This window comes from Silurus meridionalis, chromosome 6 (genome assembly GCF_014805685.1).
Source record: "Silurus meridionalis isolate SWU-2019-XX chromosome 6, ASM1480568v1, whole genome shotgun sequence".
NCBI lineage: Eukaryota > Metazoa > Chordata > Actinopteri > Siluriformes > Siluridae > Silurus > Silurus meridionalis.
In genome coordinates, this window is record NC_060889.1 from 12,871,035 (window position 1) to 12,885,234 (window position 14,200).

General features: G+C 38.2%; 1 protein-coding gene across 1 annotated transcript in view; it reads right to left on the bottom strand.

Moving 5' to 3' along the window:
* Window positions 1–9,047, bottom strand: part of dock11 (dedicator of cytokinesis 11) — a 67,958-nt gene extending 58,911 nt beyond the window's left edge. Inside the window, 5 exon segments of the mRNA XM_046850970.1 lie at window positions 475–535; window positions 3,120–3,202; window positions 3,390–3,479; window positions 3,894–4,010; window positions 8,774–9,047. Of these exon segments, the coding sequence (XP_046706926.1) occupies window positions 475–535; window positions 3,120–3,202; window positions 3,390–3,479; window positions 3,894–4,010; window positions 8,774–8,875 (453 nt within the window). The 5' untranslated portion in view covers window positions 8,876–9,047.
* Window positions 9,048–14,200: the final 5,153 nt, after the last annotated feature.

The window sequence follows — 14,200 nt, forward strand, 5'->3', positions numbered from 1 at the left end:
TTTTTTATAAATCACCTTTGCCTGGAAAGTGGCAGTTTTATTTATGATTTTTTATTTATTTAATATATGTATTTTAATGTAATATGGCACTTAAATGCATTAAATGGGTTTAGATTTCACAGATATTCTTGTATGCAATTTCAGCAATTAAAATTTACATTTTTCTAAAAAGGAAACAAATTACTTGTTTATTTTAAGAGACCCGTTTTATTTTTCTATTGCATATTTAGTATTGATTTTTACTTCTTATCCGATCGCTCTAATAATCGATGGAATCTACAAACCCTGACTGCTCACACTGTAACATGCATGATTAAAAGTCACATTGCAGTTTCAATGATTGCAGCTTGACAGGATATTTCACCAAATTGTTTAGAAATTCAAAATTCAATTAAATTCGTTTTTATTTGTATAACACACACACAAACACACACACACACGCACACACACACACGCACACAGAAGTCCTCTTACCTCCTCTCCTTCATCAGTCTCAAACATGTGGGATGGGAGTTTTTCAGTCTTAGTCCCTTTACTAGATCAGAAAACAGCTCAATTGTGAGTGAGCACTGGAACAACTCACTACACTGAAAACACTGAATTTATAATAAGAAAGACTATAAACCTTTAAAAAAAAAAAAGAATATTGCACAAAACCTATTTTTTTTAAATAATTAAACTAATAATAAACATTGAAATTCTACAGGATCATGTCAGCTAATGTTTTTTTGTATGCTGTATTTTGGTGAGAATTTTCCAGGCATGGTTTGGGTCCACTAGCATGGTTTTTATTCCCAAGTTACAGTGGGGCAAAAAAGTATTTAGTCAGCCACCAATTGTGCAAGTTCTCCCACTTAAAAAGATGAGAGAGGCCTGTAATTTTACCTCATAGGTACACTTCAACTATGAGAGACAAAATGAAAAAAAATGTGATGAGAAAATCACGTTGTCTGATTTTTAAAGAATTTATTTGCAAATTATGGTGGAAAATTAATATTTGGTCAATAACAAAAGTTCATCTCAATACTTTGTTATATACCATTTGTTGGCAATGAAAGAGATCCAATGTTTTTTGTAAGTCTCCACAAGGTTTTTACACACTGTTGCTGGTAGTTTGGCCCATTTCTCCATGCAGATCTCCTCTAGAGCAGTGATTTTGAGGCTGTTGCTGAGCAACACGGATTTTCAACTCCCTCCAAAGATGTTCTATGGGGTTGAGATCTGAAGACTGGCTAGGCCACTCCAGGACCTTGCAATGCTTCTTACGGAGCCACTCCTTCGTTGCCCGGGCGGTGTGTTTGGGATCATTGTCATGCTGAAAGACCCAGCCAAGTTTTATCTTCAATGCCCTTGCTCACGATACATGGCCCCATTCATTCTTTCCATTACACGGATCAGTCGTCCTGGTCCCTTTGCAAGAAAACAGCCCCAAAGCATGATGTTTCCACCCCCATGCTTCACAGTAGGTATGGTATTCTTTGGCTGCAACTCAGCATTATTTCTCCACCAAACACGACAAGTTGAGTTTTTATCAAGAAGTTCTATTTGGGTTTCATCTGACCATATGACATTCTCCCAATCCTCTTCTGGATCATCCAAATGCTCTCTAGCAAACTTCAGATGGGCCCAGACATGTACTGGCTTAAGCAGGGGGACACGTCTGTAACTGCAGGATTTGAGTCCCTGGTGGCGTAGTGTGTTACTGATGGTAGCCTTTGTTACTTTGGTCCCAGCTCTCTGGAGGTCATTCACTAGGTCCCCCCATGTGGTTCTGGGATTTTTGCTCACCGTTCTTGTGATCATTTTTACCCCACAGGGTGAGATCTTGCATGGAGCCCGAGATCGAGGGAGATTATCAGTGGTCTTGTATGTCTTTCATTTTCTAATAATTGCTCCCACAGTTGATTTCTTCACACCAAGCTGCTTACCTATTGCAGATTCAGTCTTTCCAGCCTGGTGCAGGTCTACAATTTTGTTTCTGGTGCCCTTTGACAGCTCTTTGGTCTTGGCCATAGTGGAGTTTGGAGTCTGACTGTTTGAGGTTTGGACAGGTGTCTTTTATACTGATAACGTGTTCAAACAGGTGCCATTAATACAGGTAACAAGTGGAAGATAGAGGAGCCTCTTAAAGAAGAAGTTACAGGTCTGTGAGAGCCAGAAATCTTGCTTTTTTGTAGGTGACCAAATACTAATTTCCACTATCATTTGCAAATAATTTCTCATTTTGTCTCTCATAGTTGAAGTGTACCTATGATAAAAATTACAGGCCTCTCTCATCTTTTTAAGTGGGAGAACTTGCACAATTGGTGGCTGACTAAATACTTTTTGCACCACTGTATAAGGATAATCCTACATAATAATAATGCAATAATAATTCTAATATCATAATAGAACAGCTGCAAAGTGGCAGAAAAGTGGTGAGCAGAAAAGCTTCTCAAAATGACCAACATGTCAAATCTTTGAAGAGGACCTGCTACAACAGTGGAACACCAAATCAGGGTTCCCTTTACAGGAATACGAGGCTGCACTGGGCATGGGCTCGTAAACATTGGACTGCTTAAGAAAGGAAAAATGTTGCCTGCTATGAAAGATCTTGATTTTTGCTGCGACAAGTTTTGGTGCCAACAAGATTAATCCATGGAAACAATCTGCCTTGTGTCAACATTTCAGTCTGATGGAGGCAGAATTTTTTGGGGAATGTTTTCCTGGCACACAAAATAAAATCTGCTTTTATGACTTTCGAAAAGAACGAATTAGGTCCAGATTGTTGGAGAAATTCCGAAAATGATCAAGGATTCACAAACTATTTAGCATCACTATGTATTTTCACTTACTGTAGAACATTACTTTTTTTTTTACTATTATAATAAGATCAGTGAAGTTTGGCTAATGGGGAAACAAGTAGATTTATAATCACTGTGCTATATTAAAAAAATAAAGTATAGGATTCCTAAGCAAATACAGTAGCACATAATCAGTAAGTTTTTGATATAACTGTCTGTTGTTTCAAGCATTAAAGACAACATTTCATACACAGAGAGGAATCAATCAGATAATAATGATAATGATAATAATCATAACAATAATAATAATAATAATAATAAAGGGTTATATCCCACCTGGGAAGAGTGCGAAAACATCCTGAGTAAGCCTCGTAGTTGTAATTGATTGTGTGCCACTCAGTGTTGTACATTTTGATGCACTGCCAAAAAGGAACACTCATCAGTTACTACATCACAGCATCAGATTTACTTATAAAAAAACATGAAGCATGTAGGAAAATGTGACAAAACAGTGCCAAAAGCAGTGTTTAATCATGGAAAATGTATTAGTCAATCTTTTTTTTTTTTTTTTTTTTTTAATTCAGAAGCAGATGTTTAGCAAAGTACCTCTGTGGCGAACAGGCTTTTGGCTTCTTGTTCAGCATTCTGAGGTACAGAGGAGACAGTCGTTCTTCTCTGACGATCAATTTGTGTCTCCTGGAAAAAAGCAGTATTGAGGCATTGAGAACAGCAAGCAATAACTGGCTGTTTATAACACATCATGTACAAACGCACCAAAAAGCTGAAGCTTAGCTATAGAAAACAAACGTACAGAAAAAAAAACAAAAATAAATCTTGATTGTTTGAAATAAAATTAAGAACTTTTCTCTAACACACAATGATAAATATGAATTGACAAAGCTTCAATGATTTGATTGTTCAACTTCAATTTGCTTCATTATGCTACATAAGCTATCAATATTTCTGTAACTTTATTGTAGAGTAAGATCTTGGGTTAAATGTTCTCCTCATGGTGCTGGGTTAAATATACTTCACTTTCATGGTGTGTTCTTACAGCCGCCTGCACTGAGCTCTACTGTATCATAATGGAAATATTTTTGGTGAACTCACTGAGACGTCATCGGCTGGCCACAGCAGCAGGTCTCTCTGAGGATCACTGTGGATCTGTGCTTTCCTTTGAAACACCACATTTTCGTAGTCTAGTGGCTCGATGATCTTCGTTTGTTCCTGCGCACACGCACACACAGAAAAAGAGAAAGTAAGAAAGAAAGAGTATAAATAAATAAATTAATAAATAAATAAATAAGCAAACACATTTTAATTACATGGATGAACTAAGTGGTATTAAAATGACTACCACAACTCAAACAAAAACACAACCAAAAGGTCAAAATTTGTTTTATTTCTGAACTGTGATTGTACAAACCAAAACACAAGGCAAAAGAACAGCATCATCTAACAAAATGATGACATAATGGTTCCCTTTTAGATGGATGATAACATGTAGTAACAACAATGTCTCCAAAAACATGACACTACTTTGTGTAAAGGAATTTTACCTTATAAAAAAAAAATCAACACAAGTCTGCTTTGATTCCTCCTGCCTCTATATTTAGAAGAATAGCCTTTATTTGTCATATATACATTACAGCACAGTGAAATTTGTTCTTCGCATATCCCAGTTTTTTTTTTTTTGCTTTGGAAACTGGGGTCAGAGCGCAGGGTCAGCCATGATACGGCGCCCCTGGACCACAGAGGGTTAAGGGCCTTGCTCAAGGGCCCAAGAGTGGCACCTTGGCGATACTGGGGCTTGAACCCCCGACCTTCCGATCAGTAATCCAGCGCCTTAACCACTGGAGCTACCACTCCCCCATTTAACACATTAACACTTAACACATAAGATACCTGCATAAGCTACACTTAAGCTATACAGGCAGTATAAAAGCACATGACAATCCCACCCAAATGTAGTTCCTTCTCAAACTATTGTTACAAAGATTAAAGCACAGAATAGTATAAAATGTCTATGTAAGGTGTAACACTGCATTTTCCCTTTAATAGAACTAATGAAGTTTAAACGTGTTCCAGCGTGACAATGTCCCTGTGCATAAAGAGAGTTCCATGAAGACATTGAGAATTTACTAAGAACTTTTGGATTCATTTGGAATGTTGACATTTTATTATTGTATTATATATTATTAGAATTTGTTGCTAATATCTAGACTAAGTTTTATCTATCTATCTGTCCATCTGTCCATCTGTCCATCTGTCTATCTATCTATCTATCTATCTATCTATATAGCTACTGGCTTACACTGTAGCTCACTGTACATCTGGTATTGCCATTCAGAGAAGCCAAAAAGATCTAACTTACTTTAATTTATATATACAGAAAACTGTTATTACACTGTGATAGAACTGCCTTTTAAATAGTAAAAATAAACCAATTAAAAACTAAATATATAGTGAAAATACAAATAATATACAGAACTCTGAAGGAAATAAGAAGGCAAAGCTTAAGGTGGAGATAATATAAGAAGTAAAGACACAGGCTTCCAGACACATGTACAATATGGTATTTTTTAATGAATTATATTGTACAAAGCTCTGCAGCATGCATAAAGAAAATCAAAAAGACAATAAGCCACAGATTTGGCTAAGATGGCAAAGAATACTTTAGTAACTTTGAAAGAAGATTTATTATTGGATAGTAACAAAGACTGTTCATTTGGCTGTGTTTTAAAGAGAACATTGGCTACGGTGACATCTGGTGTGGGGGTGTGAGGCGGGAAATTCAATAATGGTGATACTTGTGAATTATTATGTAATCTAAGGGCAGAAACTTCCTGCACTGGGCAACATAGTTGTGCAAAAAAGACGATCTAACCACTTTTCACTATATTTAAGTAAGTAAATACCAAAACAATACTCAATACACAATACTCAAAAACAATATGTCTGAATGCTTCACCCTTGCAGTGAAACAATCCAGTATGTTCTGCTAAAAGGTTTTTATTTGTGCTCTTAAAGTTAAGCATCTCTGTAAATGATTCTGACTGATCATCTTTATCCTATGATGAATCGTTGACAGTGCATGAAGTCTCAATGAATAGTTTCATGACCACAGCTATGACTTGGGCAGCTGTGACTTTGATATACAGTACCAGACATACACTGAGTTACATCTGTATTTATTCATTCTTTCAATTTCTACTTTTTTATTCATTCTGTAACTGTTTTATCTAGGACAGGGTCATGCCCAGCCTCCACATAGGGAGTAATCTGAGCACAAGGGATACTGAAGCTGTTGGGTCCCAACACTAAAAACAGCCACAGACAATTTTTGATCACATGAAGGATAAGGTTTACGCACTGATGCACAACTCAGCAGCATGCGTCTTCAGCCAGTATGAATTCCTACCGGACCTGTCGATTTTATTGCAAGTTTACTTTCATTTTGTATTCATTTACACAGCAAACAAAATTTGGCTATATTAGCATGCTATGCTCTAATTGGCTCTGTGCCATCATAATTCCCATCGCTGTAATTATGAATATGCTACTATTTATATCATAAAATTTAAATTACCTTTAGTACCTCGTACGTGTCCATTTGACTGCACAGTGTTAATGTTTGAGGTACAGATATATTTTGAATCTGTAAATGTCTGATTGTGTGACGATAAAAGCAATGATAATTCTGTTTTATTTAGAACTTACTATGACACTGACCTTGTGCTCTACCAACAGTGAAGGTTGTCTGGCAGCAGAAAATATGATTAATATTAACCAGACCACTTCCAGGAAATAAAAAATAGCTGAAATAGAATCATAAACCAAACCCTTATACCTAATATGTAAATGCACTCACTTATTTTAGACCTCATATTGCACAGGAAGTGAGAAAGGAAGGAATGAGATGTTAGTAAGTGATGTGCTGCTTTCTCTGGCTAACTCTGTTCCAAAGCTGTCCAATCTGTGTTTACACGCTGAGCACAAATGATAAGAAGCACTAAGTTCAGCACTATTTTAACTCGAGTCAGTGCCTTTTACAATCCGTTCATTGTTCCAAGATTCACTGCTCATAAGCGGTGTTATAATAGTCCCTTGGAACTACTTTCTAGATGTATCATATCACATCAGTGCATGATGATTTTGAATCATAAGATAATACAAAATGACTCTTCAAGTTACTCAGAAAGCACGTAACACACACACTTCAGGACATGTGCATACCCGAAAATTTAACAACTTCCTGTCATGCGTCAGGGCATGTGCACAGAGGACTTTCAAACCACAATCCAGGCTTCCAGTACTGGTCGAATTACAGCGTCTTACTGCATTCTGGCTGCACTGTTGAACCCTCTCTCCGTTTTACCCCAAACAAAACTTTCATCATTGTACTCTGAACAAGGAACTGTTTCAGAATAAACCACACACTCATCCCCTACAAGAGAATTCAGCACACTGGCCTGAAATTAGCCAAAATGGATATTCCAACTGCAACACCCTTCACTCTTTACTGTTACTGTATAATATGAAGAAGCACAAAGTATATAAGATAAATTACAGATCGTCAAACCACAACCAGGAGGGAAAAGGAAGTGTTAGCTAGAAGCAGACCACTGTAAGGGCGTTGGCGCTTGGGTTAGCTATGGTAAAGTTCCTACTTCCGTATCTGCAGAAAGACGCAGCGATGAAATCTTTAGACCCAACATTTGTGACAAAATCTCAGCCGCAGAGAATTCAACAACTTTTGTGTCATACACAAACTGAGACCGGCCTCAATGGTCTTCAGGCCTAATTGCTTTACCAGATAACTTTTACTGAGATGAACATGAATGTAAAAGGCAGCTGTTGGATTAGGTGTATAAACACAATGGCCTAAACCTTTTTTTTTTTCTCTGAACCTAATGTATGTGTGCTACTTGTTTTCTTTTCATTCTGTCTAATTAAATCTGGAGACATCAGTTCCAGAAATGGCCACTGACTAAAAACACAGTGTTACAATACAAATACAATGTGTAAACGTTAAATATGTTTGTTTTTTTCACCCAGTTTTGAACTTAAGACCCCTCCAAGACATTTGACACCAGGCGTAGACACAACATACCCAAGCTTTTGTGATCTCAAGACACACCATGACAACCTGGCTTACAGTAGGATCGAAATGAAACTCACAGAACAAAGATTGTGAAAAGAGATGACCAGGAAGAAGACAGGCTTCAGCCTGAAGCTGAGGAAAGCGCTGGAGAAAATCTCAGAGGCATTCCCTCAGCATCATTACAACCTCTGTGGAGCACTGCCTAATGATTGTTTGTCCCCAAACAGAACACAACATGAGAGTTCACTCTACATGAAAATCATAAAAACCTGTCAGCCATTTTTTTGGTCTGACTGCATCATTTGCTGCATCATCAACAGCCAACATATTACTACATGCACAGACAATAATGCAGCTCCCTTCTTTTAGGCACGTGGGTCCATCCATCGTGGCTGAACAAGGACACAGCATGCATTCACAATCCAAGCAATGATCTCCTATGGATACTTTTCAAACTCAAACCTAAATTTATGCGTTTGTATAATAATGTAAGCAAAGTAAAATGAGATTGGATACGCACATGGGCCGCTTTTTTTCCAAACACAAAGGAACAACAAGCAGCCCATGTCTTCTGCACATTAAACACATCAGGATAATAGTACATCCATTATCTAGGGAAATAAATCCAGTAGATTTAAAATATGGAAACACAAAAGGAAGACGTTTCTTAGTGCAAAAAATGTTCATGAACGCATCACATGCTGCAGCTCTGAGAGTCGCAGCATCAGTTCAGTGGCAAACGGGAAATTGTGGCTGAAACTGCTTTGGCTCGCGAGAGAAACAAGATCCGATCACGCGGAAATCGATTGCGATGCCCATTTCTGGATGCAAGACAGACAGAATCGGTGTCCCGCCGAGAAGAGCAAATGGAAACAATGTTACTAACCACAGCAGTAGACGTCCTGACAGCCTCCGACACGCTCTGCCTGAGCTCCGCCGCTGTCCCAGGTTTACTCAGCCTTTTGGTGAATTTCCGCACTTCGGACATGCTTTTAGATTTTTTATTTTTTATTCATAGATCCATCAACTTTCCCTGAGAGATTTGCGATATTACCTTCAATCCAGGTGCGACGCACGCGCGCACACACAGAGACGTAGCGCGCGATCACAAACACACCGAACTGCTGCTCAGAGGCGCTGCACCGCCTACAGAGGGGTTGCCAGATAGACAGAAAAACAATCCTAAAAATCCTAACATTACAGCCAAAAAGCAGGCGTGGCAAATAGTTGATTAAAAAAATCATTATTTATAAAATAAGTAAGTGAATAAAATAATAAACCGAGTATAATCGACTCATTTTTGTTTTTCTACTGACTATCTAGAAATCACCCGAAGTGAAGTAGGTCTATTCAATAGATCAGATAAGATTTCGTTCAACTTTATGGTCATTGTGCAAGGTACATGTACAGATCCAATAAAATGCAGTTACATCTAACAAGAAGTGCATAAGTGGTCTATTTACAATAAATATATATATACATAGATTAGGATTATTAATGTACAGGAGATGGAGCTGGAGGTAGCAGAGCTGAAGATGAGGTTTTTGTTGGGAGTGATGAGGATGGACAGGATTAGAAATGAGTTTATTAGAGGGACAGTGCATGTAGGACGTTTTGGAGACACGGTGAGATGGTTTGGACATGTGCAGAGGAGGGACATGGGGTATATCATTAGGAGAATGCTGAGGATGGAGCCACCAGGAAGAAGGAAAAGAGGAAGGCCAAGGAGGAGGTTTATAGATGTGGTGAGAGAAGACATGCAGATGGTTGGGGTGAAAGAGGAAGATGTAGAGGACTGGGGAGGGGAGGGGGGATGGAGACTGATGATCCGCTGTGGCGACCCCTAATGGGAGAAGCCGAAAGAAGAAGTATCATATTAAACGTACATACGATACTATGTAGGATAGGAAGTTCCTATACTTGTATACTACATAGGTTAGGGCAGATAGGATATAAAGTATAGCCAGTATTCTGGGTAAAGGTGAAGGTGCAATGTTGGGATATTATTCCCTCAGGGAATACTTGGTGTAACAGTTATACGTGTTACTGTGCAATAAGTGTCATCAGTGCAGGAAACCGAGTAGTCTGCAATACAACCTGTTACAAAATGTAACATACGTCCAATGAGTTTCATCTAGGAATAGGCTCTAATGCGAACAATGTTGTTTGTACAGGGTGGTCTTGTTTGCAAGAACGACCTCCCGGACCTGTGGCACGCTTCTGCATGCAGAATACTTTTGTAGAGTGAAGGAAAACTCCGTTTGATGAGGGAAACCGGATGTTTCATATACAATTGTACAATATTTTTTTCCCTGACTCTAAAGCGACATCTAGAGGCAAGTATGCTTTAGTGCAAGAGATTACGTGCTTGTTTTTCCATTTTAATCAAAGCTTTAATCAAAGAACAGGGAGAGAATTGTCAGATTTTCTTTAATCTTTTCAATTCGTGATCTTAATTTAGTTTATGAAGTATGACTTCAGCTTAATATGATCTTTGTGATTCTAACAAAAAGGCATAACATATTTGCAGTAACCAGTAATAGAGTTCACATTAGGTGAGGTTTGAATTGTTTTACTTTTAACATGATTTTGACCAACTTTTACATCAATTTTCAGATACTTGGGGTTATCTTTACCTACGAAATCAGATGTTGGGTTCTAAGAGAAGACTCTATGCACTATATATTCAACTATAGCCTTATCTAAGGTGTGGTTTGCTTTATGAAACTACTTTCTCCCTCTTCCTTTTCCCTTGTTTCTGACTTTGGCCATCTCTCTGTTTCTTCTCACTGAATTCAAACTCAGGGTTTCATAAAGTTTACTAGAGTCATCAAGATTTAGGGTTTCAAAAATGTATGGTCATTTGCCCAAAAAAGTTTTGGAACCCCTGGTGAAAGTGAACAAACATTGCCTAGTAAAAGTTTTTTTGCGATGAAATTACATCTTTCATATTTTTTGTTGTAAAATAAATGATTACGTTTTTCTAATGACTCCATCTATAAATCAAACGACTCCATGCAGTTATGACCCCAAGTATGGGAAACCCTGCATTATACATATGTAATTAACAGATAAAGATTATAAGAGTGATGCATACAAGGACATCAATTACAAATGTTCAAATCTAAATGATAAATCTAGAATTAAAAAATGTGAGATGGTCAAGGTTTTAAGTTACAGGATATTCCTAACATCTATTTGAAGCATTATAATCTATAATATTCTTTAAAACTATTGTTTGCCCAAAATGTTTGCGTTAACTGGTAGAAAAAAAAAATATATATATAATCTTTCTCCCTGAGCAGATCTGCTCTACTCTCAGCCAGGTCACCTTTGCCTGTGGATTTTATTCCTATGTATGATCATCTAGAGAATGTGAGGTCATGAACACACAAGCCCCAACTACACATGTCCAAGCAGAGACACGTGGGTGGTGGACGTCAATGCCATGGTGTATAGACACTACATCTACTGTTTGTTCTATGTGCAGGGTTAGCAAAAAAAAACCAAAGCAGGCTGCAGAGAAACATGATTTTTATACAAAAACACTGTAAATACATAACTTACACTTACTTTAGAAGATATCAGAATATAAAAAGTTAAAAAAATTAATGTAAAAAAAAAGACATTTATATTTCCCAGCACCTTTTAAACTGTCTTCTTCTTTCGGCTGCTCCCATTAGGGGTCGCCACAGCGGATCATCCGTCTCCATACCACCCTGTCCTCTACATCTGCCTCTTTCACACCAACTACCTGCATGTCTTCCCTCACCACATCCATGAACCTCCTCCTTGGCCTTCCTCTTTTCCTCCTACCTGGTGGCTCCATCTTCAGCATTCTTCTACCAATATAATTCATGTCCCTTCTCTGCACATGTCCAAACCATCTCAATCTCGCCTCCCTCACCTTGTCACCAAAACATCCTACATGTGCTGTCCCTCTAATAAACTCATTTCTGATCTTGTCCATCCTCGTCACTCCCAACGAAAACCTTAACATCTTTAGCTCTGCTACCTCCAGCTCCACCTCCTGTCTTTTTCTCAATGCCACTGTCTCTAATCCATACAACATCGCAGGTCTCACCACAGTCCTATAAACTTTCCCTTTCACTCTTGCAGATACCCTACTATCACAAATCACTCCTGTCACTCTTTTCCACCCACTCCACCCTGCCTGCACTCTTTTCTTTACTTCTCTAACACACTCTCCATTACTTTGCACTGTTGACCCCAGGTACCTGAACTCCTCCACCTTCTCCACCTCTTCTCCCTGCAACCGCATCACTCCACTGCCCTCCCTCTCGTTCACACACATGTACTCTGTCTTACTCCTACTGACTTTCATTCCCCTTCTCTCCAGCGCATATCTCCACCTCTCCAGGCTCTTCTCAACCTGCTCTCTACTCTCACCACAAATCACAATATCATCTGCAAACATCATAGTCCAGGAGACTCCTGTCTGACCTCGTCCGTCAACCTGTCCATCACCACTGCAAACAGGAAAGGGCTCAGGGCCGATCCTTGATGCAGTCCAACCTTCACCCTGAACCAGTCTGTCGTACCTACTGCACACTTCACTGCCGTCACACTGTCCTCATACATGTCCTGCACCACCCTCACATACTTCTCTGACACACCTGACTTCCTCATACAATACCACAACTCCTCTCTTGGCACTCTGTCGTGCGCTTTCTCTAAATCCACAAATACACAATGCAATTCCTTCTGTCCTTCTCTATACTTCTCCATCAACATCCTCAAAGCAAATAAGGCATCTGTGGTGCTCTTCCTCGGCATGAAACCATACTGTTGCTCACAGATGGTCACCTCTTCTCTCAGCCTGGCTTCCACTACTCTTTCCCATAACTTCATGGTGTGACTGATCAACTTAATTCCCCTGTAGTTACTGCAGGTCTGCACATCTCCCTTATGCTTAAAGATCGGTACCAGCACACTCCTTCTCCATTCCTCAGGCATCCTCTCCCTTCCAGAATCCTGTTAAACAATCTGGTTAAAAACTCCACTGCCATCTCTCCTAAACATCTCCACGCTTCTACCGGTATGTCATCTGGTCCAACTGACTTTCCATTCTTCATCCTCTTAATCGCTGCTCTCACTTCCTCCTTACTAATCCTATCTACATCCTGCTTCACCAACTCCACATCCTCCAACCTTCTCTCTCTGATTTTCCTCATTCATCAGCTGCTCAAAATACTCCCTCCACCTTCTCAACACACTCTCCTCACTAGTCAACACATTTCCCTCTCCATCCTTTACTGTCTAGCTGTATTATTTATTTATTTAAGTCTTGAATAATTTAAAGTCGATATAAATATATATAAAAAAAGAAATAAATCTTTTATAATAATATAAATAAATACAATTTGGTTAATGTGCTCTCCTGCACTAGAGAAGTTAAAACAAATGTGATCCTGCACATTGTTATTCACTTCCTATTTGTATATTTTACATATTATGCCTGTATTTTAATGTAGTCCTAAATAAAGAAATTATACAGTCATGTGTTCACAATGCTGCATGTTATTTCATGCTGTGATTTCAGCTAATGTTAGAGACATGCTAGCAAATTAAACACAACTCATGATCAGTTCATGTCAGAAGCATTTTCTTTAAGCAGCATTTAGCAATTAGTGCTACAGCAAAAAAAAAACTTTGGAAAAACTTATTATTTGTAGTTTAACGCAATAAATTACAATTACACTGAACTAAATAAATCAAACGCATTTACGGTAAACTAATGTGACTATAGACTATAGACATTTTTATTACAGATAGGATTTTATGAATTTCTTCACTGAAAAAATTGAAAGTATTCGAAAAAACAATTGTGGAGGTCCAACCTCTGACAGCATTTCCTGATCCAATCGTACCTAAAACTTAACAACTACACTGGTTTACACGCATAGGACAGGAAGAGCTGTATGATGTTATTACCAAAGCCAAATCAACATGTCTGTTAGCTCCCATTCCAACTATACTACTAAAGGAAGTGTTACATACAGCTGGTAAACCTCTTCTCAATATTATTAACTCCTCGCTATCTTTATGTCACATCCCTTAACCCCTCAAGTTAGCAGTTATTAAGCCCCTCATTAAGAAACCTAATTTAAATCCAAACACACTATCAAATTACAGACCCATTTCAAATCTCCCATTTATGTCTAAGATTTTAGAAAAGATTGTCTCTGCCTAGTTTTGTTCCTACTTACAAGATTACACTATCTTTGAAAAGTTTTAGTCAGGTTTTAGGCCCCATCATAGCACAGAAACTGCTCTAATTAAAATCACTAAT